Source organism: Chelonus insularis, unplaced genomic scaffold (assembly GCF_013357705.1).
Source record: "Chelonus insularis isolate UGA/USDA-ARS -01 unplaced genomic scaffold, ASM1335770v1 contig_24_pilon, whole genome shotgun sequence".
Taxonomy (NCBI): Eukaryota; Metazoa; Arthropoda; class Insecta; order Hymenoptera; family Braconidae; genus Chelonus; species Chelonus insularis.
Genome location: NW_023276446.1, coordinates 1,375,399 through 1,399,287, shown reverse-complemented (window position 1 = coordinate 1,399,287; position 23,889 = coordinate 1,375,399). Strand labels below are relative to the sequence as shown.

Below are 23,889 nucleotides of genomic sequence, written 5' to 3'. Positions count from 1 at the left end.
AATTCTTAGAAATATGATGCGCGATAAGAAAGTCTTGTTGTGTTACAATCACTTCCGGTAGGAAGAGCGGAATTTCATCATATTCAATCCTGACTCAACACCTTAATCATTCAAAATTGGTCAATTTATCATTTATGATTAATAATTTACAATCTCAATAAATAAGAATGAGATAAATTATCGAAAACAAAAGCAATAACAGCAAAATATAATAAAGTCAAAAACTGTTTTCAAAAATTAAAATATAATCCTGGTATTTTAATTTTAGTAAGTTGGTAAACAAATGAACCCCCCGTCGGTGGTAAAACTGGAGAATACAGTAGCGCCACTGTGGCGGTTGGTAAAAACGTGAGAGAACAAGAGGCAGGAGTCGTGTATGTTACTCGTTGTTGCTCGTGCTCGTGGTTTTCATGGTGTCGTTGTGTCGCTGTCGTTTATGATTTGCGTGTGTATGAGTAGTTGTGCTGTGCGTACTGTTAGTGCTTCTGACAATGAGCCGCCACAGTGACTGTGATAAGTGAACCTCTCCAAAAGCCATTCGCCTGGTGAAGAAACGCGTAGTGGCAGTGGAGAAAAAAATCGGCAGGGGCGGTCCGAGTCATATTAATGACTCGTGTTTAACGGGAGGACCGCAAACCAGACGGATTTTATAATTATGTTCAATGTACCGCCCAAGTTCTACGAGCTGTGTCGCCTTTGTTTATCGTCGGACGGTGTCAAGTTGCCCATATTCGAGGATGAAGGTGCTCAGCGCAATTTCGCCGAAAAGATTTTGACGTGTTTGTCAATAGCGGTAAGACAATCGGATATGTCTTGTAATATTTCATTTATCATAATAAGACTAATCGAAAATAGACGCAACATCTGGGCCCCCGCGGGTCGGGACCTCGCGCTCGCGCGTTCTACAACCAGCCGCGTGTTGCGTGTGTGCGTGCGCGTGCCACACGGGGAGAAAGTTTGGCAAGAGATGTGTCCGCGAGATAAGACGATTTAAAATGGCAGTGATAAGCTGCTCCACTATTCTTATACTATTCAACTAATATTATTTTACGTTCAACTTATCTTACGATTACCTACAATGTCCTTCTTTATCTCTAACTCTGTAGCTCCCGCAACGACTCACACGCGTTCGAGGGATTGAGCTCCTTATTTGGATCGCCCTCTTATCAGGTTTCACACGCGGATACTCGTTAGACTCTTGTCAAACCACCAAGCATCCAGTTTCTCTTTATATCATCAATTTTCAGTACTTTATTTTTAAATTACTATCTTTAAAAATTTTCCTTTCATCTGTAAGCACCTGAAATAACTTTGTTTTCAATCTCTATCAATACTTTCATATCATTTATTCACTAATCTAACAGTCTATTACAACTCATTTTTATCATGCTACCTGTATTTTTGTCTCAGTAATAATATCTCTCTAAAGTCACGACACTAATGAATGAAATAGAAAATTTTCTTTTAAAAATATTATGCAGATATTGAATTAAGAGCTGAATATTGAAATATTTTTTAATTTCCAGGTGAAAGATGGAGATTCATTACCTCCAATTATTTGTCATCGATGTGTGTACAAATTGGATGTACTTCATAACTTTCGCGAAGTATCTCGAAAATCAGATATTATACTCAAACAGTACCTGGATTATGCCAAGCAGTTGTCATCTTCTGACAACCAGGTATGTACGTTAAAATGTGTCTTAATCGTATCAATTTTTTACTGATACAAGTTATTGCATCAGAAGATACAACCTAATATGCTGACATTGATGAACATTCTTACTGTTCAATGTATGTTGAAACGGAGAATGTGCAACATATGCAATCTGATTATAGATAAGGATACCGTCATGTGTACTGCTTTTTATTCCTTCTATATCTGTTCTTGAATATCGTAGTAGCAATTATATAAAACTCAATGTCAGTGTCTAAGGTGGAGTTTGTAGTTATATTTATAAGTTATTTCTTATCGTTGTAATATAATTTGATATGATATATAATAGTTATGGAATATTTTTATGTTTTATCTTATAGGAAAAGTCTTTCTCCACTGCCAAAATAGCTGACTTGAGTCCATTACAATCATTTTTACAACTCAACAAAACTCTTTTCAATGAAGAGTCCAATTCACCCGCAAGCATTAATCAAAATGTCATACCTCAAACAGAAACACATCACTTAGAATTGCGGACTAGTGAATTACCTGATCAAGACAATATTAAATGTGAGCCTGAAGACGATACTTATTCAAACAGTTCTGATCCTGATAGACTAGAGATTGAAGATCGTGAGGAGCATGATTCTGATGCTGACGAAAATGGTTATGATATGACTATTAGTAAGCGTTTGAGAATGGATAGTAATAATGAAAGTTCTTCGAAAAGAAGTTCTCCTAATCAAAGTCCAGTTAATAGAATGGATACACCTGAAAGTAATTGTTCCGACACACACATTGATCAAGAAACGACAAAGTTGTGGCAAGCATTAGCGAAGTAAGTGTAAAAAATTGTCAATGATAAGAATTAATTGTAAGTTAATGTCACATGATTATGTTTAAGAATTTTATACATTTAATCATTTGGTGAGGTTTATAAATAGACATGAACGTTAATCAAGATTGAATAATAATGAACACCGCAAAAGTGATATCACTCTTTGTAAAAGTGATTATAAAATTATCTTAAACAATAGTGCATGATGATTTTTTCTTATTTTTCTTAGTGTTAATTTAAATACAACAAACAAATACGAGCTCTAGAGTAACTAAAAATATTATCTTTTGTATTTTTATTAGCAATCGAAATTTGGAAATTACCCGAAGCAATGGTGACAAAGTTAACAATGGTTTTACTGGTGAGGCTACTAATCTACTACGTTCTCTTATCAACAATCGGCAGATCGGTATCACGGCTGTAGACAAAGGTAGAATATCACCTCAAGTAAGGTTCTACCGTGATACTCAAGGGACAACAATTGAACGAAATGTTTCAGATTGTTCAATACGTGGAAACCGGAGTGTCCAGTCACTAGAAAATAAAGTAAGCTTAAATTTACATCTTCTTTTCATCTTTAATCTATTAATAACATAATATTTTGAAACAAAGAATTTAGGAAGATATCTTTTTTAATTGTTTAATATAATTTGTTTTATTTTACATTTTATATTTTGGCAAAAAAATATCCAACTAAATGTTAATTGAGAAAAATTGACTTTACCATTTTTGTCATTTAAGTTAGTCTGTGCAAACGATAATATTTAAATATGAAATAAGTACAATACAGTTTGCTCGATGCAAATACGATCTCCAAGAACTCAGGTATACAGCAAAGCAGGTCAGGTGACCCTTGGGTGTCAAAGAATCCCTTTGGGTTGTATTCAAGTCCCACCTGCCCCTTCAGGTAAGGGGAGGTCTGCAACTTGGCCTCGGCAGATAATAGATAACTAGAAAGGCGCTTTGTGATAGGCAGTATGAGCTCTATACCTACCGGACCTACCGTGTCAACCCGCTGTTAACAGATGTTCAGATAAGCTTAGGTCTCAATGGATTTTAAGGAGTCTTTGTTCGATGCTCTGGAACTTGGATTCTTCTCTTGTTAAACTTAAGTCTCATAAAGATTGAGTACAGTACTGGCAGAATACTCTTTGTTCAATTTTCCATTACAGTGAATTTTTCCCCGATAATAGCCATGTCAAATAAGTTAAGGAAATGGTCGAAAACATTTCCAAATTTACCTGCAGCAATACTGGTATTAACTAGTATCTCTCTTAAACTTAAATGCTGTTCATTTATGACTGTTCCTGGTACGGATCCGTCAGTCAAATAAATCAATTTTAAGTTATATTATGGCTGTTATAACTTTAGTACCTCATTTGCATTCTAAAGATGGTTTTTTTTTAAACATTACAAATATATACTAAAATTGACTTTAATATTGTTTGTTAAAATTATTTAGACTAACTAATATATGGATGATAATTTTTTATTTATTTAGAGTGCGTCTATGGATAGTAATCCATCCAGTCCAGCTAGTATAGGCCGTAAAGAGACAAAAGGTAGACGAAAACAAAGTTACCCTAGTAAAGCACCAACTAGCCCTGATATTGTCAGCTATCATCATGAATCCAGTGAAGAACAAGCACATGATTTTACTTACTGGTCAAATCATATAAAAAATAAGGTATTTATTTATTTTATTATTATTAGGAAACATTATCTATAATGAAATAAATTTTATATAATATTAGCTTCTTTTGAAGATTTCATTAATATTTATGAATTACGATTTTTCAATACATCTATTCTTTGTCAAATTGAATATAATTCTGCTTCCGTGGAATACACTTAACAAAGGAAAATTTCGGCGTAAAAGCATTTAAAATAAGATCAATAGGAAGCTGAAAGTTTGTCCTCTAGAATCTTTTTGTTATTTTTTGCATTCAGCCATTTTTTGTATCGTTATATACCGAATAAAATAAGAATATTGATTTAGATGAATAATTTTTTTTATTATAGTTGTGAATTATTGATAGTACAATCATTCTTTCATTTATTTATTCTATTTATTGTATTCCAGGTGGATGAACAGCGACAACAGTTTGATCAACAGAGTACGAACATGACTAAAAAGGTAGATATGTCTTGTACAAATTGTGGAACCATGACAACAACTATTTGGAGACGTAATATGAAGGGTGAGATGGTTTGCAACGCTTGTGGGCTTTATTATAAACTTCATGGAGTTAATAGACCTGTAACCATGAGAAGGGATACGATACATACTCGTAGACGTAGACCTAAAGGTGAAAAACCTACAAGACATCGAAGTAAGAAATTTTAATTTTTTATCTTTCTTATTAAGATATATTATTATATTTAATAATAATAATTTATTTAATTTAATAGAAAAAGAAGCCGTTGTATCTACAAAAACTGAACAAATGGATGCTGAAAGTGCTGATATGCTGGCAGCTTTACGTCGACAAATTCAACCTCATCTAATGATGGCTGCTTTAACACCTCAGAATTTGTCAGGAACTCATTCTCCGACTGCAGCGGCACAACTCAACTATCCTCTTCCTCTTTCCTCTTACATGATGCACGTGAGTACGCCGCACATGTATTCCGTAGATCTAGTTAGTCGTGTGACCCGTGATGGAATATCTGTTGGCTCACCTAAAACAAGTGACATCATGAATTTTACACAGCATGTCAAAAACGAAGCGAGGGAATGTAGTACGTCTGAAGAGGCTGACGATGGCGATGAAGACAATGTATCTGACGTACCATTAAATCTCGTTGCAACTTCATTATCAGAAGAGGCACACTGAGAAATGCTAATAAGCTCAAAATTATTGGATTGTCAGTAATTAGTGAATATAAGGAGGAATTTTTCTCATCAGGAATATGATCTGTCCGGTAACACAAACAGGGTGCAACTGTTATGTTATCTTTTCTTATTGGTCTATTGGCCTTTTTATTTGTCCAATTTACACTCTGTTTTGATATTACTCTAACATATCGTTTTGTTATTGTTTTAAAAATTCAAAAATGCTCTCTACGCTTTGTAAATCTCATAATTGGACTGAAAAAACGAATGGTGGTATTATATTTAAAAGAAAACAAAGAGAAAGACGAAGCAAGTGAATTTAATGACATGACATCTATATCGTCTTGATCATCAGATTTAAAAGCTACGTAGCCCGTGGTCCAAAGTGTTATATTATTGATATTAAATTACAGTATTAAACACGTGTTAATAATCATTCAAGTTGCGAACTTGTAAATATTGCATGCATGTGCCTGATAATTATACATACATATATTGACAGTAAAAAAAAGTGTATTTTTATATTAAATTTTTCTATATTCGCACTTGTGCATTGATAAACAAATTGTATATACACTTGAAAATTGATTTTTTGCGCTCATTGTAATTTTATATTATTCATTTCGTCATCTAATCATTATTTTTTTTTTAAATATCGGACACTGTTTCTTAATTGTTGAATATGATACAGTCAAATCAATCTTTAAGCTTCTACTGTTTTGTTCCACGGGCTATTTAGTTCACTGAATGACAACAATGATAATACTCTTAATAAATTAATAACGTTATTTTTTAATTCTCATGATCCAGTATACATATACACTCGCATGCATATATGCAAACGTATTAACTAGTGATTTTATTATTTGTTTTATATTTTTGGCTTTAAAGTAACTCACACGAAAAGTGTACTTGCGCTCGATGCGGAAATGAAAAACAAAGTATGGTGATTTATTCCAATTGTACAATGCAGTACTTTTGCGATGATTATAATTTAAATAATTATTATTAATTATACTTATTTCATTATAAATATATCTTAATAATAATCCTCAATTCTCATACTATTTCCATACTTTGTTAACCGAATAATTGATAGTATAAAATATGGAGAATTTACTTACAAGTTAGATAAGGCATTAAGAAAACGGGAATGATTTTTATACATTAAATTTAACGAGTAATTATTTTATAATATACTTGATATTATAAATGAGATAAATATTTAGAAAAGCTTCTACATATTTTACATCTCATTTATTAAAGAATAAAAAAAAAAAAAAAACACGTATTTAGTGTACTTAAAAATTCGTATAGCGCAATTTACATGATCATAAATAGAACAAAAAATATTTTTGAGATATAAGAAAATTATTCTGCCATTAGATAAAATAGAAAATTTTATTATTTTTTTTTACAATCACAATAAAAGTTTTTTAGCCGAATGAAATTAAATTGATAAAAATTACAGTATAATTTTTTATTTTCACCGATTTTTATTTGTCTTGTCGAAATAGATTCTTATTTAAAGAAGAATTTTTTGTTCTTTTTAATGAGTGATAACATAATTTGATATTACAATGATAGTCAAAAATAACTTGATGATGACAAAGATACTCAAAAAGTATGGCCAGATACGATGCAGGAATTACAGTAATGATACAAATAATTGCTCTCTACACAAGAAGTTGAAAATAATAAATTTTATTGTTCCAGGTATTTAAATCGGGATTATTATGAAAAAGATAAATTAAAACTGATTATTCGGTAACCACCTTTTCCATTGATTTAATTAATTATTTTCCAATTGTACAGAATATAAATAATGAAATAATAATTAATAGCCTGCTATTAATAAATGATTTTCTCAAATAGCGCATAACTATGGCCAGTGCATTTACACTCATGTATTGTTATACCTAATAAATGTCATATACCTAAATAACTTTGCCAAAAATAGATTTAGTCTGTAACATAGATATAGTTAAGGGCATAAAACACAAATTTGTCATTTTTTTTACTCATTTTTCTTCTTAAAAAATTTACTATTTTTTTTTTTTTTACTTTTTCATGTAGAAAGTAACTTAATAACCGAATAATCGTTGAACGCAAAGAAAAACCGATATATAAATGCCTGGACAAATTAGTAATAGTTGTTATCCATGGAGCCTTATAAACAAACAAGTAAAATATGTTTATATATAAATATATATTCATATATTATATAAATTTACTATTCTATATGATGATACTCAAACAGAAAATGTTGATAAAGCCTCGAGGCATTAATGACCATAACGACGTTGATAGAAGTGAGACATGAATTAGCCTGACGAGTTGATGAAGAAAGTGATTGAATACTTCTTTGACTCGTTAATTGATTGTGATTCTTCCATTGTGCACTTCCTTTTTTATATAAATCAATCGGATCAACTTGTAACATTTTTATTGTATTAGCCATAAAATGATAAAATAATGATTGAGAGAAGATATTTAAAATATATGCCAATGTGTGCATTAATCTTACGATCGTTCATTTTTATAAGATAACATCAAATTTTATACCGAATAAAATAAAAATCGAAGAAAAAATTACTTTAGCAAATACACAAATCAATGATGATATTTAATTTTTTAAAATAACAACTTAAAAGTAATTAATCATTTTAATTATATTTAAATGAATATGTTGTTTGAACATAAAAAAAAATTGTTAATAGTTTATTGTTATAAAAATATATTTTAATGAAAGGTTTTCTCATTTTACAAAGTAATTTTTTCTATCAATAAAAAAAAAATGTATAGAGACCAAATGGCTTACTATTTTTGTGACTTTGCCAAGAAAAAATGGACAGTTATTCTATTTAGGCATTTCATATTAATTATTATCAATAAATTTCGCTCACATTAGCTGGTTGAAATACATTATTACGTAGTTATTATTATACATATGCGATTATTTTATTACTATGTAAGCTTTTAAGATGAATTAAGTTTGAGCTCTCTACTAATTGAAATATACTAGAACTAGAGAATATTTTTATATAATAATGTACCATGAATTTAACAAGTATTGCTATTTTATGACTAAATATTGATATTAATGAATCTGTTGACTCGAAAGAACAAAAAAAAAGATATACAATTAATTAAGAATGTGACGATTGTAAAGGAGTAGTTAGTTACTTAAACTCTATTTACATGTAAGAATTTAGATATGCAAAATCGTCATAATTTGACAAATTCGGCAATTTGTAGCGGAGGCTTCTAATAGAATTTTTTTTTACATCAGTATTCCATACCTTTGATTTTAGCGTTAAGTCTTTATTCAAAACAATACTTAAATGAATTAATTTACTTATTTAATTATTTTAATTTTTTTACATCTGTTTTTACGACTTTTGCGTTTTTATTTAAACCATTATAACTTATTGTCCATTCGCACCAACGTTTATGTAACATTTGGCAGCAGTGACTGGCTTAATTTATTTTACATTATAATTTTTTTATTATATATTTTCTCTTCATTTTTCACTGTATTATTCAATCAATTTTCTTTATGCGATTGTTAATTGTATGATTATTATTATTAATTATTATTATTTTTATTAATTATTATTATTATTATTAATTATTATTATTATTAATTATTATTATTATAATTATTATTGATTTATTGCTGAGAATAAACGCTTGTACGGTACGGAATACGATCCTTAACACTAAGAGAAAATTATTTTCAACAAAAATTGTATATCAGCTGATTAAATACTCAAATAATTTATTCAACTCTGTTATAATATTTTATTGGAAAACTATTTTTTTAATAAATAAAATTTCTTCACTAAGAATGTTTATTTTTTATAGAAATTACATTAAGTAACATAAATTTTTTTTTTATTTTGTTGAAAATAATTTCTTTTTTGGGAATTCTAATTAAAAAAAATGTTATATTCGATATAATAAATTAAAAACGAATGATGTGTGTTTGTAATTTTTTTCGTTATATGAATTCTAGCGTCATAAAATTTTGTATCATTTTTCATTTGACACTCATGTCTATTGATATATTTGTAAAAAAAAAACGAGAAAAAAAAGAAAAAAAAATGCCAAAATTGTTATATAAAAAAGCTATGTAATATTGTATATTTTAAACTAGCTCATGCCAGTGTTCCGTCCGTCTACGTGACTCTCATACATTCGATTACTTTGAATGTATCATAAATAAAAAAAAAATACACGCGTAGACCGTATTAAACAAAATACTAAAACAATACAAAAAAAATGTAATATACTATAATAATGAAATGATATTGAAAACAAAAACAGCAATATAAATACAACATGCTTTTTGTAATTGAAAATTAAATAATTTTACCCCTTTCTTATCACGCGCAAGTATTAATTTGAACTAATTGACTGAATATTATTTTTGTATTGAACATATGACATAAATTATGATGAGACATAATAATTTTTGATTCTATAGTAAATTAAATTTTTTTAACAGTATATTTTACAACTTAATTTGTGATTCTCATTAATTATGAAGAATATTGAACAAAATTTTGTTACTCATTGATTGAAAAAATGAAATAATTTTCACAAAAAATGCATTGAAAAATTTTTGTCTCGTGATTAAATAATTTTAAACAATAATTATAATACAATAATATGTAATTTTAGTAATTTTTTTTAATTATATTAAGAATAAAACTTTTAAAAAACCTTTAAATATTGACAATGTGAAAATTATTTTATTTTTTTTCATAAAAAAATTGACATAAACAAATTCTGAATGTTCTCATGTATGTTGTACATGATTAAAAAAATCATCCGTGAGATTATATGGTCATCTGACTAATATAATAGATAAATAAATCAATGATTGATAAGTGATAAAAAGAGGTTCATCTTTCATAGATAAATATAGCAATAGAAAAATAAAATTTACGTTTGTACCCAAAAACAAAATTAATTGATTCAATCTAATGCCAACAGCTGTTGAGATTATTCAAGGTTGTGTATATCGTTATAAGTATTTTCAATTTGTTGAATAGTAAATAGTGTAAGTGGTATAACAAGGTACAATATTTATCGTATGTTTTATCAATATTAATCATTAAGACCTATTTTGATATACTCCAATTTCAATATGATTAAAAATTATACAAAATTACAATATGTTCTCTTTTATTCAATTCTTTCATCGTGTATATTTTAAAAATTTATCTTATTCATATTGCAAAGAATTTATTATTTACTTATAAAACAACATAATTGATGATAGCAATTGATAAATCTATAACAATAAATAAAGAAAATTATGCTATCATAGCATTGTTGTGATATCACAGGCGCAGTTTCAACACAGTTATAATAACAAATGAAATATTAATAATATATAATAACTTAAATAATTTAATAAGTCGTGTATAAACAATTAATTATTTTGAGTTATTTATTATGATAATCTTATTTCAAAAATATAGTTGATTTTGAAACATTTTGCACGATTTATCTTTGACATTTAAATTTAAATTTTTTCCGGAAGTAAGTGGTGTAACTTGACTCACGTAGTAGCGACTCTGATTTATTTCCGTCGAGTTTAGGCGTCTTTTACTTTTCATCCGTATACTCCATTTTGTCGTTGTCGTGAATAGACGTTATACTTACACCAAACAGTTTTAGTGAAAAATTAAATAAATCAAACCGCTAAATAATTTTTTAACATTTTAAAATGAGTTACGGTCGACCACCTCCCCGCATTGACGGGATGGTGTCTTTAAAAGTTGATAATTTAACATACAGAACGACACCGGAAGATTTACGACGCGTTTTCGAGAGATGTGGCGAAGTTGGCGACATTTATATCCCTCGAGATCGCTTTACTCGTGAAAGTCGTGGATTTGCTTTTGTAAGGTGAGTAAAAAATTTACATTATTTTATTCTTTCATTAAAATATATAAATATTTATTTTGTGTTTTTATCCAAGCGTGGTTATTGGCTGTTTATTAATTCATGACGTCATCTTATACTCCTGGTGTTTCTTAACGAATTGGAACCATCTGTCTAAAATATTTGCATAAATCTAAAATTTGAATAGACAAAGATTATAAATAAATATTTTTTCACAGGTTTTACGATAAACGTGATGCCGAAGATGCATTAGATGCTATGGATGGTCGTTTGTTGGATGGAAGGGAGCTTCGTGTGCAGATGGCACGGTATGGAAGACCTACTTCTCCTCATCGAAGTCGAGGAAGCCGACGACGCGGAAGGTAAGAAAGATATGATTATTAAAAATTTTTTGCATATATATGTGATTCTATTTTTAGTTTATAATTTAGTTGTATGATGTATGCTCACAACGAACCATTTCTTTTTCTATAGATCTCGAAGTCGCAGCCGAGATCGCAGACGATCTCGTTCAAGATCTCGTTCTAGATCACGAAGCCGAGATAGAGATCGAAGGCGTTCTTATTCTCGTAGTCGCAGTCGCTCACGTTCCGACAGTAAAAGTTCTAGAGGAAAATCTCGCTCTCGCAGCAAGTCAGCAGACAGAGAAAATAGTCGCTCAAAATCCAGGTAATTTAGAGTTTATTTTGATAAATCTATAATTACTATATCATTGATATTTATAATCATAATTGATAAGTAAAAACAATTAAAAATTAATTATTATCATTGATAAGTAAATAAATAGTTTTAAATCAAGAAGATAGTTAAAAGTCATAAATAATTACAAAATAGAACATTTAATCTTTTGAGTAAACTATCGAAAGAGTTATGAGTCGATAAGTGAATGAAAAATTTAATTAAAAAAATTTTTGTGGCTAATGTTATTTAATATTAATATTTTTCTCTATTTTAGGGACTGAAGTGTTGATAAAAATGTATGAAAGTACAATGGAATGAGATGTACGTGCCGAGTTACATGCAGATAATTCTGAAATTTATAAAAGGTATAATAACAATCTAAATACCTTTTTCACTTAAGCATATTCGCATCTTTTAATTAATCATTTTCGTATTATTAACTATTATGACGCACTTTTTTGGGATTTTTATTGAAATCCAAGTTAATTCTAATATATCTCTAGAGAAATACAAATAATGAAAGAAGGAAATTAATTAAATTTAATAAATAAGTCAATGAAAAATCACGATACCGTTAGTTTCGCGATAGAATATAATATTGTTTAATCAATTTTTTACCATTATTATAATAGTTACTAATGTGTCAAGTATACTATTATCAATATATACAGATATAGAGACATCCATATATATTGTTATAAATCAATTAAATATAAATTATTATAGTGTCAGTTCATGGATTATTAATTCAAGAATAACATGGTAATATTTCATCTAATACTTATTTGTAATAAATTTCATTTGTAATTTGTTTCTCGCGAATTGTATAAACAAAATAACTCTCCACGGGTAATCTCCTAATACGTATAGGCATTTTTAGATATAAAACAAGAAAAATGGAAATATAATAGTTAATAAACTTATCAACCTTTATAAAAATTGATAAAACAAACTTATCGTTAATTGAAATATCTTGATAATTAATTGTAGACTTCGCAGTGTATAGATTTTTCTAGACGATAAGTTTTGCGTTTTCTGTAATTACTTACAGGTTTATTTATGTACTTTACCATTCATAATAAAGTATATTAAATGAAAAAAAATGACAAGCGACAAGCATATCATGTGCATGATGTTTGAGACGATCATTTGTGGATCGCCATGTGAATAAATTTCGTATAATATCGTAAGTCATGTCGCAGTAATTCACTTTTGTTTGATTGATAAATAATAAAAAGTTATATAGTAGTTTAACCGATTGATACTGTCTTGAAAATACTGAAAAACTGGATTCAGCTAAGTTATAGTCAATAACTAAGTTGTGATTTTATGGTGCCACAGGCGGTGGAAAGGAGTGGCGTTTCGAGTGATGGGGGTAAGCTGAGAGTAAGCAGAGTAAGCCGATGTAGCGGGGCTGAATGCAGTTTGCTGTAAGCGAGCGGTTGGTGGTCTGGTGAAAAGCAGGTTCGCGTGCAGGGTTGCTGTGAGTGAGGACGCGTGCTCACTCTATCACTCTGGGGGGTTGGAGCGCAGTTAGGATCATGTTCGAGAAAATAAGAAACAAGAATAATCATCAGAGCTGCCCTGGGCCTCTGAAATCATCTGGTGTAGCAGTCTAGTAGAGCTGATATGGCCGTGATCATCACCAGACCTCGGGAATGCTGACGAAAAAAAGAGTTCCGGTTCGATCTTCATAATCTTTCTCGATAACACCTTAAGAAAGAATTATGAAATGATGAAACTGATGATTCTTCCAACGTTTCCAATACAATTCAAAATATTTGCAGTTTTGAATCCATGAAGTTCTACAAATAATCGTCACTTTCAAACCGTGAGTTTCTTTAAAAACCAAAATTTTCGAATTTAATTCCAAATTTTTTTTTCCATCACGCGAAGACGATTTTATAATCGAGAAATGTTTTTTTTTTACATCAATATTCGATTTTTAAGTGATACCAAGATTACGCTTTATCTTGTTTGTCTGTTGCACTTGTTTTCAGGATAAGTAACACGTACACCGATGATGTAAGTATAAAAAAACAAATTCGATTAGTTACTATTTGATAATAATTATTTGACATATAATTTATTTATTCAGCTGGTAGGTAACAATTATTTATTTTAGAATTTTTAAAAATAAAATACGTTTTTATGACAATATAAATATATTTGATTTTTTCTTTATATTTAGTGACTATATGCAGTCAAAATTTACATTTTCCTTATCACTAACAAAATAACAATATCATACAATTAATTATTCGTTTCATCGGTAAAAGTAATTGAATTTTAAGTGTTATTTTTACAAAACTTCAGTTAATAACACGTAATATTTCAAAAATACTATTATATTTATATATATCCAATATAAAAGCAAGTATATATAAGTTTCTAAATAATAATAAATATGGCAAACACTTTTATGTATAAATCACAGCCTTTTTTTACTATCACCATTAACAAGTAGAAATGGTTTTATTCCTAATCCTACAATATAAACAATTATTGCAACAATATGGCCAATCATATAGACTGCTTTCCAATAATATCGATAATTATTTTCGAATGATAATAATTGAAAACCAAAACCTAAATAAGCCATACACGAAAATCTGCAAAACCAGAGAAAGAACCACCAAGCTTTCTTCGCCTGCAATTAACATTAATTATAAACAATAAATTTCATAATTTAATAAATAAATTAATACAAATTTTTACTTACAAAACTGCCTTCTTTACTTTGGTTATAAAACTTAACATAAAGATCGTCAATTGGAAGATAAAATGGTACTGAAAATATACAGACATAGTAACCAAAATAATGACCATGCCAAGCTGCAGATATAATGAAGGTCAAGTATACTCGAAGAACTTTGTGAGGAAAAGTTTTGTATACATAGGTCGCCATCCAATATTGTACAGTAATATTCCATTGTTTCATAGCATCTCTAACTAAATATGCCGTTTCAACTCCTCTTATATTTATATTATGTACTGTTACAAAGTCCATTTTTTCTTCTTTTATTTTTTCCGGATTTAAAACACTAGAAAATTAAATTATTTCAAATTAAAATACAAATTTTCTATTAGTTTTAAATTAATTACCATGCTTATTAGTATTTTTTATAAAGAAAATAAAAAAAAATTGCTTACATTTGGGTCGCTACTTTATAGTCTTTAGGACCAAGTCCAGATCGTGGTTGTGAGCTTATTGGATATGCTCCCAATCCAGCCATTTGACAAACACACTCGGAAAACATCATTCCGACATATAATCTCGTTCTAAAAGTGACAAATGTTGGATAGACATACCAAACTCGGTACCAATACGATCTTTCCATAAAATCGTCTGTTAAGGCATACTGGAATACATAAATCATTTTTTCATAAATTAATTATTTTTACATTTTAAAATGTGTGTCACAAGCTACATATAAATATATTTAGTGTAATTTACTTACAGTGTAAGGGAAACAGTAATTTGATACGAAAAAAATTACCGCATTTATCGATATAATTTTCAATTTACTAAAAGTTATTTCCCAACAATCAATATAATCTGCGAAATTGCGATTAATACAATCCCAATATGTTCTATATCTATAATATGGCCCTAAAATGAGAATGATGCATTTATTTAGTTGATTAAATTCATTAGACATTTTTTTAATACAAAAATTAATTCTTACCTGTCAGTATACCCATGTAACTGAATCCATAATGTACAACATCAATCATTCCAATGTTCTTCATCGCTTTATAACAATCAACATCTGGATTTTCTTTTAATTCTTCAATAGCAGTTTTTATTTCAAATCCTAAACCAGCATATTTTAAGGTCATCATCATCAGGATTAGATTTGTATGACCAGGAGAAATTGGAAGTCCAAACCAGTCTGCTGAACGGAAGATCACTAAGAGATAAAAAAATGAGAAGACAAAAGCTACTGTATGCCTTATTCTGAAAGAAAAAACATTATTAAATATTTGAAGATCATCTTTTTATACATGCTTTAAAATGATATAAAAATATTATGTTCAATTACTTGTGAGATAGTTGAGAAATAATAAGAGCATTAATAAAAGTTATACAAATTGGATGGACAATATGCCATCCTGATACAATAAATGCAATTATAAATCCTACTGTAGTGCTGACCCATTGTTTTGTATTTGGATTTTTTATTTTCCGAAATATATCTCCAAAAGCAATACTTCCCAATAAAATACCAACGTAAATTATATCATCAATAAACATTGTGAAGCGTATAAAAATTTTTTATTATCTTCTAGTATGTATTCACTCCAAAAAAGACTTTGATCGAATAAATTCAATAATTTTTCGCTATTTCATACTGTCTGTATGGTAGACTTGTTTTCATTTTAAATTATGTTATGCAATAATTGCTTTGATAATTTAAATAATTTAAAATTAACTAAAACACTATTCACCAAAATTAGTATTAAAATATGGAATTCTCACAATTGCAATAATTATTTCCACGTTTTGTTAATTGTGAATATAGTTGACCTCAAATATCACTAAAAATGTACAGATTTTTTAAATTATAAAGTTTAATAAGTCATTGATAACACAATTTCAGACTTATTGACTGATTAATATATGTATAAGTTATCTGTGTGTTGTTGTAAGAATTTTATTCTTTGATCAAATAAACACAAGTTGATATAGTTAACAATTTTTACCTATACATGTATATATAGCAGACATTATACATGCCATAAACGCAAGTGGCGCCCTCAATTACATATTTATCTGGAATAACTACAACATGAAAGTCTAGAGAGACCTTTCTATGGTAAAATGCTACCGGAAAATTTACATAAACAGATAACTATCAAAAATGAATTGATTCCGGTACGGTGAGTACTTATTGACATAAAATAATAATTAAATCTATGAAAAAAGATTTTAACCAACCATCAGTATGTCAACAAGAGAAATACTGACTCTACAATTCGGACATTATTCTAATTACATTGGAACACATTGGTGGAATTTACAGGTTACTTTTATTTTGAATATGCATTCAAAAATAATATTAATTAAAAATCTATAAATATAACTCGATTTTGATTATTAAATGTAAATATACTAATGATGGATTTTTGAATACATTAGGAGAGTAACTTTTCCTATGATCCAGCAGAACGATCTGAAATAAATCATGATGTTTTATATAGAGAAGGTGAAACTTCTTCAGTAAGTATTTTTTCATGATCACAGTGTAAATTTGAAATTAGACTGTTATCATAGAATAGTATGTTTTTAGAAAAAAGTTACTTTTACACCTCGATTATTGTTAGTGGATTTAAAGGGGTCCTTAGGATATTTAAGTAAAGAAGGATCACTTTATGATGATGATTGGGAAAAAGAACCAAATTCTTCGTTTTTATGGAATGAAGAACAGGTAGAAACTGTTGAAGAAGAGTCTGCTCCAAAAACTCCATTTATCAAAAGTTTAGACGAAAATCCCATCAATCAGTTACAAAACATAAAATCATTTAATTTGGAAACTGACATTAATAGTTGGCCGGATTATTTAGTCTCTAGATTCCATCCTAGAACTGTCAATGTCATAAAAGAATATCAACATCAGAGTTCTGACAAGGCTTTTGACATTTTTAATTATGGGAAAAATATATGGAGAACTAATTATTTTTCGACAGATTTTTGCGATTCTATAAGACAATATGTGGAAGAATGTGACTTAATTCAAGGTTTTCAGGTAAATTTAATTAAATAAATTTTTGTAAAGTAAAAATAAAAATTTCATTTCAAATGAATTATTATTATAAACTAAATGTTCAACATTTTAGGTGTTACTAGATTCAACCGATGGATTTGCAGGTCTTGGTACTTCTTGCATCGAATATTTACGCGACGAATATGGAAAGAGTATTTTAGCATTCCCGGTAATCGAAGGAACGCAAAGTAACATATCGGCATCAAGTCTCATAAAAGCAGTAAATATAGCTCTATGCTGGCAACAGCTTACAGAAAACGCTTCATTATTCAGTCCTTTATGTTGTGGCGAAGATGGTTGGCCGTCTCCAGGGAATCCTCGTTCATTTGACCATTTATCGTATAACATAGAACTGAAATATCATACCAGCGCACTTCTTGCAACTGCATTAGATACTTTAAGTCTTCGATATCGTCACAAAAATTATACTTGGTCGGCGTTGTCAGATTTATGCGCCGATTTAAATAAGTTAGGAAGGAAAACTGCAGCGACTAGTTTGAGTTTACCATTTCCAATGGTTGCAGAAAAGGATTTGATTGATGTTTTGGATGACATGGAGGGTCCTTTATGGACTAGTCTTACTCCTAGTTGTAGAATTCATGATGATAAAAGTATGCATAGCGTGGCTTTACGTGGAATTCCTGAAGATCGTTTAAAAAGACCTCCTAATGAAGCAAAGGAACAATTGAAAAAACCAGCATATAAATGCTCTAGTGTTCACGAAATGATGACAATGTACCTGGCATACTCATGTCATGCCTCAGCATCATATTTAACGAATATACAAACTCCACTAAAAATTTCATTACCTTTTCCACAAATTTTTAAACAAAATATCAATAAAAATGGAGATCTCATGACATGGGCTGTTAAAGAAGGTGATTTAAAATATTTTATTTTACCAAATGAATTTTTCTATAATTTTATCATCAATTTTTATTCATTGTAGATGTTAAGTCGGTTCCAGTCATGGCTGGACTTCATAGTGGAAGTGGAATTAAAAATATGTTTGAAACTTTACATTCTCAGTTATCAAGAATAAGAAGTATTAAAAAATTTTATACTTTTGAAGAATCTGGACTTGAACAAGATGAGTTTTTTGAATGTTTAAATTATTTGCAAGACAGCAAAGAAGCTTATGAAGATAATTACATGTAATATATTTAAAAACATTTTTTTAATAAACGTATGTTTATATTTTTGTAACATTGTTCACAAAATGATGTATTATTGATAAATTACGTGCTTCAAATCTCATCAAGATGACTACTATAATAATAATTTTGTATTAAGGCATAAAAAGGTGCGGTTCCGTTTGTCACGCGAACGGTGAAGATTGTGGTTAAATATTCACTTTGATTTTGACAGTTTAATTGAACAGATGAAATGGAATTTACAACTTTGTAGCTTTATTTTGATTGAAATTCGACCATTTATAAAATATTCCTAGATATTTTCAATCAGAATATTTGTCAACATTCTTAATATTATTTTAAAATGATTTTATATAAAAGTAATGAAAAAAAAAATATTAACGAAATGAAAAACCTTCGTGTTCCATTTATCAATTTTGTTAAATCAGACAAATATCATGCTGAGGTATGGGAGCGCCAAGGCACACCCCAGTTATTAGAAACTATTTTGTATCGAACATCCAAGTATTCTAACTAATGTTTGAAATTTAGTATTTCTCACAACTCACATCGAAACTGTTTTCTTTGCAACTTTCATTTAAACTTATATAATACAAATTAACTAACAAAAAAATGGGAAACAAAATTGCCATCTTTTCGGAAGAACAATTAGAGGATTATCAAGACTGTACATTTTTTACCCGAAAAGAAATTCTTAGGTAATGAAAAAAATTTTTTTAATTCCATATTCTACTCAACTATCATTCTTTATAAAATAATAAATTTTTGGTAGAATTTTTGAACGTTTCCGGGATATGGGTGAAACTGGAGTAGTACCAAAAGTGATGACATCGGAAGAAGCATTGAGATTGAAACTACCTTTGTCTTCTTTGGCCAAAATACCAGAATTTAAGGTATGGTTGATGGTTATTTTATTAATTAAAGAAGTTTATGATTACATAATGACGTAATTTTTAGGAAAATCCTTTTAGAGAGCGTATTGCTGATGTATTTACAAGCTCTCATGACCTAGAAAGTAGCAAAGGAATCTGTTTTAATGAGTTCTTGGAGATGATGTCAGTATTTTCGGAGCAGGCACCTCGTGATTTAAAAGTTTTTTATGCTTTTAAAATTTACGGTAAGAAATTGAGACTTTTAGCTATGAGAAACAATCGGGAAATTTTAAGTTAATTTACAGAATATTTTTTATGAGTGCATAAATATTTCATACAAAAAAATCATGTTAAAGTAATCTTCCACTTTTGAAGTGATCAATAAACACGTAAATTATATTGTCGTAAAACACCTTTTTTTAAATGTAATAGGATAATTATATTTCTCTTTATTTTCTAGATTTCGATGATGATGGAGTTATTGGTATAAATGACTTAGAAAAAACATGTCGGCATTTGGTTAAAGATGGATTAAATAGTGATGAAGTATCAACAATTTGTCGTAAAGTTCTAGAAGAAAGTGATATTGATTGTGATGATGCTTTGTCTTATCTTGAGTTCGAACACGTTGTTACTCGAGCCTCTGACTTTTTGTCTACTTTTCACATAAGAATCTGAAGCCGTTGAAGGGAATGCATGGTCTTAAGATCAGGATAAGCGATGGGGTTTCAGTGGAATTCAACGTCGACGAGGTAACGTGTCTCGTCTTGGAATATATATAACAACATCGTGGGAGAAATAAATGGGTTGCAAAGATTGAAGAGACGGAGATGATGAAAAAAAAAGGAAAGACAGTTCTCTGACCCGTGGACTGGTTTCCCTATGCTCTCATAAAAGACGCTAATTTATTGTTGGTGCTTGGATAAATTGGAATAAGAAAATAATTTCAATAAATTTTTATGTGACGTTGAAAGTGCAAAATTGTAAATCTTTGCAATATTATTTCAATAAAAACTAGAGAATTATCAGTAACTTTTAATATAATTTTCAATGATATTATCAATAATCTTGAAAAAAAAATTAATCGCAAAAAAATGTAATAATCATTATTGAATAAAACAACATCAGAATGCAGTAATTGTTTAATTAACTGAAGAAAGCAAAGACAGATGTGTACAATCGATTTTTGTGCCTTCACCACGCCTTGGATCGGTGAAGCGTCAACTTAAAAAGCGGTCGAAATTGGAGATACCACCTTGTTCCACGAAGGCGGGACAGTTATAGTCAGGCGCACGGTAACTAACCGAGTCTCAAAACCAAGGCCATCCGGTCACTTCTCTTGACGCTGTTGCCCCGCGGGTCCCTGCTACACACCATCCCCTTCATCGGGACATATATATGAACAAGAAAAAGAGCGCACACGCCCCTCTTACCTTTTCAAACCTCGTCCTAGTCTTCCTTCATCGACTTAACTTATGTCTTGTTTTTTTTTTCTTTCATCTCTTGACTATCTCCAGCAACAAAATTTAGTTTTACTCATTTTCCTTGTATTGTATTAACAACTAAAGTTATACATTTTCAACAATGTCAAGGTGATCATTTATAAAAGTTCTGAAAGAATAAGAAGTAGAAAAAACAAGTGGAAAGAAGACGGGGGTTCTTTCAAGCAGAATGAGAAGACGAAAGGAGAATGAGAAAGCAAAAGATTGTAGCTGTAGCATATGAAAACGCTGTATGTGGAGGTGGATCATGAAACAAAAAAAAAAAGAGAAAAGGAGAAGAGTTCAAACTGCCTGAAAGCAAAGCTGAAGATCTTGTAGAAGAAAGAGAACTAAAAGAAGGCGGATTTTAAAACGAACTTTTACGATCGAGCGTGGGCGACTGAACTGGCTTCTCGCTGAGACTTCTCTTGAGGAGCTTCTCTTTGGAATTACTGAGTAACAATCACGAGTACATACTTACAGATCTCAACTGTATACCTATTACATGTTAAACTCTATAGGAGACATATTACATACCGGCACGAGCCATTTTACTGGAAAAACCACTGCCAGCCATCACTTTTTTGCATTATAATTCGTATGTACATCTTCAATACCATCTATAATGCATAGGTACCAGGAGATTCGATGAGAAAAGCCTCAAGACGAGTATCTTCCCTCTACTTTATTGCTTGATAGATACTTGATGCAGGAAAAAATCTAATAACATCTCTCAGAATATTCATGAGAATCTTTTTGATTATTCAGAAAATTGAATTTAAAAAGAATGATTTAACTATTTTATTCATTGCAACTTCAAGGTCACTGACAGTCGAAATAATATTGGAGCAATAGGTATTCGCAATGGTCAGAGAATCTGAGAAGGAATAAGATAGAAAGAATAAAGAATTACAAATGAGTAAAGTTGAAGTGAGAAACGAGTACATGGAGAAAAAGTCTGCAGGGCAGAAGAGAGAGGAAAGCTCCTATGGAGTCGGTTGGCCAACGGAATGTGGCTTAACCGGCCGCATATCCCTCGCCCCCTCAGCTGGACCCATCGTCAGAGACTGGGCTCAACCGCCGTTCGGCCTAATGGGACCCCATTGGGGTGTCTCGAATATTCTTCCACTATCTCGGCCATCTCGGTAAGATCCGTGAGCTCGGGTCAGCCATTTTTAACATTCAACTACATAAAATTTTGCTCCTTGCAATTTTTCAACTGAATTACCGAATTAATAATTTATTATTACAATACCATATGCATATTTTTATGTCTTCAAAGGATTTGACTTTTTTTTTCAACTTGATAATCAAGAAAATTATTTCTCTTCAAAAACCTACTGCTTCATTGTTGCCAACGGCAAGCTCCATCCTCATCTGTATCTTAAATGAGTATCATGTCTTAATGTCTAACGTTATATAAGTATGTATTAAATTCAGGATCTTCTAAAAAAAAAAAAAATCAAGAAGATTTCATTTGTACATAGTATTTGTCTGTAATTAGTTGTATACTACCTTGGCTAACCTAAAATCTTTATAATCAATTCAATGATTTTATTTTTCCAATCTATTGCTCCTGTGGTTCTTAACCATGTCAGTCTATAAACTAGAAGTTTGCAGTCTTCTTAGTACCTTAAGATCTCGAATAAATGTACGTTATTCTCTTCACAGTTTCTCTTGTAACCTACAACATATCCTACTCAAAGGACATGCATAACGTTTGAATTTACGTAGAGGGTATGCGCGTGTATCCGCATATCGTCTTGCAAGCAACAAGAGAAGGAAGAATCTTTAATCGCATGCGCGATCGTGCGGGGCTGTATATGTAATTTATTATAATGCCAGCTGGATTTTCTTTCTTGGTAATGTACTCTCTTTCTCTATTGCTCTCTGCAAAGAGATTGTACACACGAAGAAATCCATCTTGCACGTTGAAGAGACAACGTTACAGCTACCTAACGAGCTACGTAAATATAACCATTATTTTGTTATATCATTTATATTCTAGTTATTTTTTTTCCTTCATTCTTAATTGCTCAAATGAACTGATTTTAGCTGATATTGTAACGTCAAGATTACCAAGAGAAACCGATATAACCTATTCATGCATAAAAACATGTCATAATTTCACGAGCACTTAGTACGCCACTGGCAAAATTTTCAAGGTAAATTTTCATCACTTTCAATGTCGTCCCAAAGTCTAAAAAAAAATGACTTGTAAATTTCGAAAGATTTATTTATCGAGTTATTTGACTTGCTATGTATTCAGTAGTTATAGTAATGATGATGTTTTTAATGATGGAAGAACAAATGATGTTCGTAGACAAAGGTAGGAATAATTTTTTTGGATTTTTAAAATAATTTTTCATAGATTTTGTTTAAATCTTTTTAACACTGTTAATCAGGTTTAGTCGGTAGTTTTGAGAATGAAGAAGAAAACACGATTGGAGATTGTAAAAGTAAAGCAGCAGCAATGAGTAGTTGCCGACTGTAAAACGTGCGACAGCAAAGAGGCGACGGGGAGATGATCACGAGACGCCCCTACTTTTCTCTTATACTGCATCAAGAGACTCTAGATCTGCATAACCGGTATATTCTGACACTATACTTTTGCAAAACTCGTCTGGTCATCTTGGTGAACATTATAAAACCTTGGAGAATGGTGACTGTAGCGAATGAGAAC

At 30.0% G+C, this 23,889-nt stretch overlaps 5 protein-coding genes across 9 annotated transcripts; 4 read left to right on the top strand and 1 right to left on the bottom strand.

Annotated features, from left to right (window-relative positions):
• Window positions 1-386: 386 nt before the first annotated feature.
• On the top strand, window positions 387-7,943 carry LOC118064667 (GATA-type transcription factor sreA-like). Of its 3 annotated transcripts, none has more exons than XM_035079429.1 (8): window positions 387-793; window positions 1,527-1,682; window positions 2,038-2,495; window positions 2,798-2,925; window positions 2,995-3,041; window positions 3,997-4,182; window positions 4,579-4,828; window positions 4,908-7,943. In XM_035079429.1, the coding sequence occupies exons 1-8, from the start codon at window positions 656-658 to the stop codon at window positions 5,330-5,332; spliced, it is 1,788 nt and encodes a 595-aa protein (XP_034935320.1). In that variant the 5' UTR covers window positions 387-655; the 3' UTR covers window positions 5,333-7,943. The 3 variants fall into 3 exon arrangements, with proteins under 3 accessions (XP_034935320.1, XP_034935321.1, XP_034935319.1); XM_035079430.1 differs by having other exon boundaries at window positions 2,798-3,041; window positions 4,908-5,104; window positions 5,210-5,347; XM_035079428.1 differs by having other exon boundaries at window positions 2,798-3,041.
• A 3,005-nt stretch (window positions 7,944-10,948) lies between these two features.
• On the top strand, window positions 10,949-14,069 carry SC35 (SR family splicing factor SC35). 3 transcript variants are annotated; one of them, XR_004690077.1, is made up of 6 exons: window positions 10,949-11,253; window positions 11,469-11,612; window positions 11,725-11,919; window positions 12,206-12,296; window positions 13,273-13,762; window positions 13,932-14,069. XR_004690077.1 is itself a non-coding variant. In XM_035079473.1 (4 exons), exons 1-4 carry the CDS (start codon window positions 11,072-11,074, stop codon window positions 12,210-12,212), a joined length of 528 nt encoding a protein of 175 aa, XP_034935364.1. In that variant the 5' UTR covers window positions 10,949-11,071; the 3' UTR covers window positions 12,213-13,185. The 3 variants fall into 3 exon arrangements, 1 of the variants encoding a protein (XP_034935364.1); XR_004690076.1 differs by having other exon boundaries at window positions 13,273-14,058; XM_035079473.1 differs by lacking the exons at window positions 13,273-13,762; window positions 13,932-14,069 and having other exon boundaries at window positions 12,206-13,185.
• Window positions 14,070-14,195: 126 nt separating this feature from the next.
• On the bottom strand, window positions 14,196-16,556 carry frj (farjavit). The gene is made up of 6 exons (XM_035079472.1): window positions 15,978-16,556; window positions 15,621-15,892; window positions 15,393-15,544; window positions 15,085-15,293; window positions 14,654-14,975; window positions 14,196-14,581 (listed from the first exon to the last, which is right to left on the bottom strand). The coding sequence occupies exons 1-6, from the start codon at window positions 16,187-16,189 to the stop codon at window positions 14,363-14,365; spliced, it is 1,386 nt and encodes a 461-aa protein (XP_034935363.1). The 5' UTR covers window positions 16,190-16,556; the 3' UTR covers window positions 14,196-14,362.
• Window positions 16,557-16,757: 201 nt separating this feature from the next.
• On the top strand, window positions 16,758-18,905 carry mst (misato mitochondrial distribution and morphology regulator). The gene is made up of 5 exons (XM_035079606.1): window positions 16,758-16,958; window positions 17,075-17,155; window positions 17,226-17,681; window positions 17,773-18,577; window positions 18,649-18,905. Exons 1-5 carry the CDS (start codon window positions 16,881-16,883, stop codon window positions 18,855-18,857), a joined length of 1,629 nt encoding a protein of 542 aa, XP_034935497.1. The 5' UTR covers window positions 16,758-16,880; the 3' UTR covers window positions 18,858-18,905.
• Window positions 18,906-19,465: 560 nt separating this feature from the next.
• On the top strand, window positions 19,466-20,483 carry Cib2 (Calcium and integrin binding family member 2). Its single transcript, XM_035079607.1, has 4 exons — window positions 19,466-19,551; window positions 19,626-19,746; window positions 19,811-19,970; window positions 20,186-20,483. The coding sequence occupies exons 1-4, from the start codon at window positions 19,466-19,468 to the stop codon at window positions 20,401-20,403; spliced, it is 585 nt and encodes a 194-aa protein (XP_034935498.1). The 3' UTR covers window positions 20,404-20,483.
• Window positions 20,484-23,889: the final 3,406 nt, after the last annotated feature.

Excerpts from the sequence above, each read along its gene's own strand:
- LOC118064667 (XM_035079428.1), top strand. The coding sequence starts at position 656 with ATGTTCAATGTACCGCCCAAGTTCTACGAGCTGTGTCGCCTTTGTTTA. Across the intron at positions 794-1,526 it reads TGACGTGTTTGTCAATAGCG|GTGAAAGATGGAGATTCATT; the intron begins GTAAGACAATCG and ends TTTAATTTCCAG. Across the intron at positions 4,183-4,578 it reads CAAATCATATAAAAAATAAG|GTGGATGAACAGCGACAACA; the intron begins GTATTTATTTAT and ends ATTGTATTCCAG.
- frj (XM_035079472.1), bottom strand. The coding sequence starts at position 16,189 with ATGTTTATTGATGATATAATTTACGTTGGTATTTTATTGGGAAGTATT. Across the intron at positions 15,893-15,977 it reads ATTTCTCAACTATCTCACAA|AATAAGGCATACAGTAGCTT; the intron begins GTAATTGAACAT and ends TTTTTCTTTCAG. Across the intron at positions 15,545-15,620 it reads TTACATGGGTATACTGACAG|GGCCATATTATAGATATAGA; the intron begins GTAAGAATTAAT and ends TTCTCATTTTAG.
- SC35 (XM_035079473.1), top strand. The coding sequence starts at position 11,072 with ATGAGTTACGGTCGACCACCTCCCCGCATTGACGGGATGGTGTCTTTA. Across the intron at positions 11,254-11,468 it reads CGTGGATTTGCTTTTGTAAG|GTTTTACGATAAACGTGATG; the intron begins GTGAGTAAAAAA and ends ATTTTTTCACAG. Across the intron at positions 11,613-11,724 it reads GGAAGCCGACGACGCGGAAG|ATCTCGAAGTCGCAGCCGAG; the intron begins GTAAGAAAGATA and ends CTTTTTCTATAG.
- Cib2 (XM_035079607.1), top strand. The coding sequence starts at position 19,466 with ATGGGAAACAAAATTGCCATCTTTTCGGAAGAACAATTAGAGGATTAT. Across the intron at positions 19,552-19,625 it reads ACCCGAAAAGAAATTCTTAG|AATTTTTGAACGTTTCCGGG; the intron begins GTAATGAAAAAA and ends AATTTTTGGTAG. Across the intron at positions 19,747-19,810 it reads CCAAAATACCAGAATTTAAG|GAAAATCCTTTTAGAGAGCG; the intron begins GTATGGTTGATG and ends CGTAATTTTTAG.
- mst (XM_035079606.1), top strand. The coding sequence starts at position 16,881 with ATGTCAACAAGAGAAATACTGACTCTACAATTCGGACATTATTCTAAT. Across the intron at positions 17,682-17,772 it reads ACTTAATTCAAGGTTTTCAG|GTGTTACTAGATTCAACCGA; the intron begins GTAAATTTAATT and ends TCAACATTTTAG. Across the intron at positions 18,578-18,648 it reads GACATGGGCTGTTAAAGAAG|ATGTTAAGTCGGTTCCAGTC; the intron begins GTGATTTAAAAT and ends TATTCATTGTAG.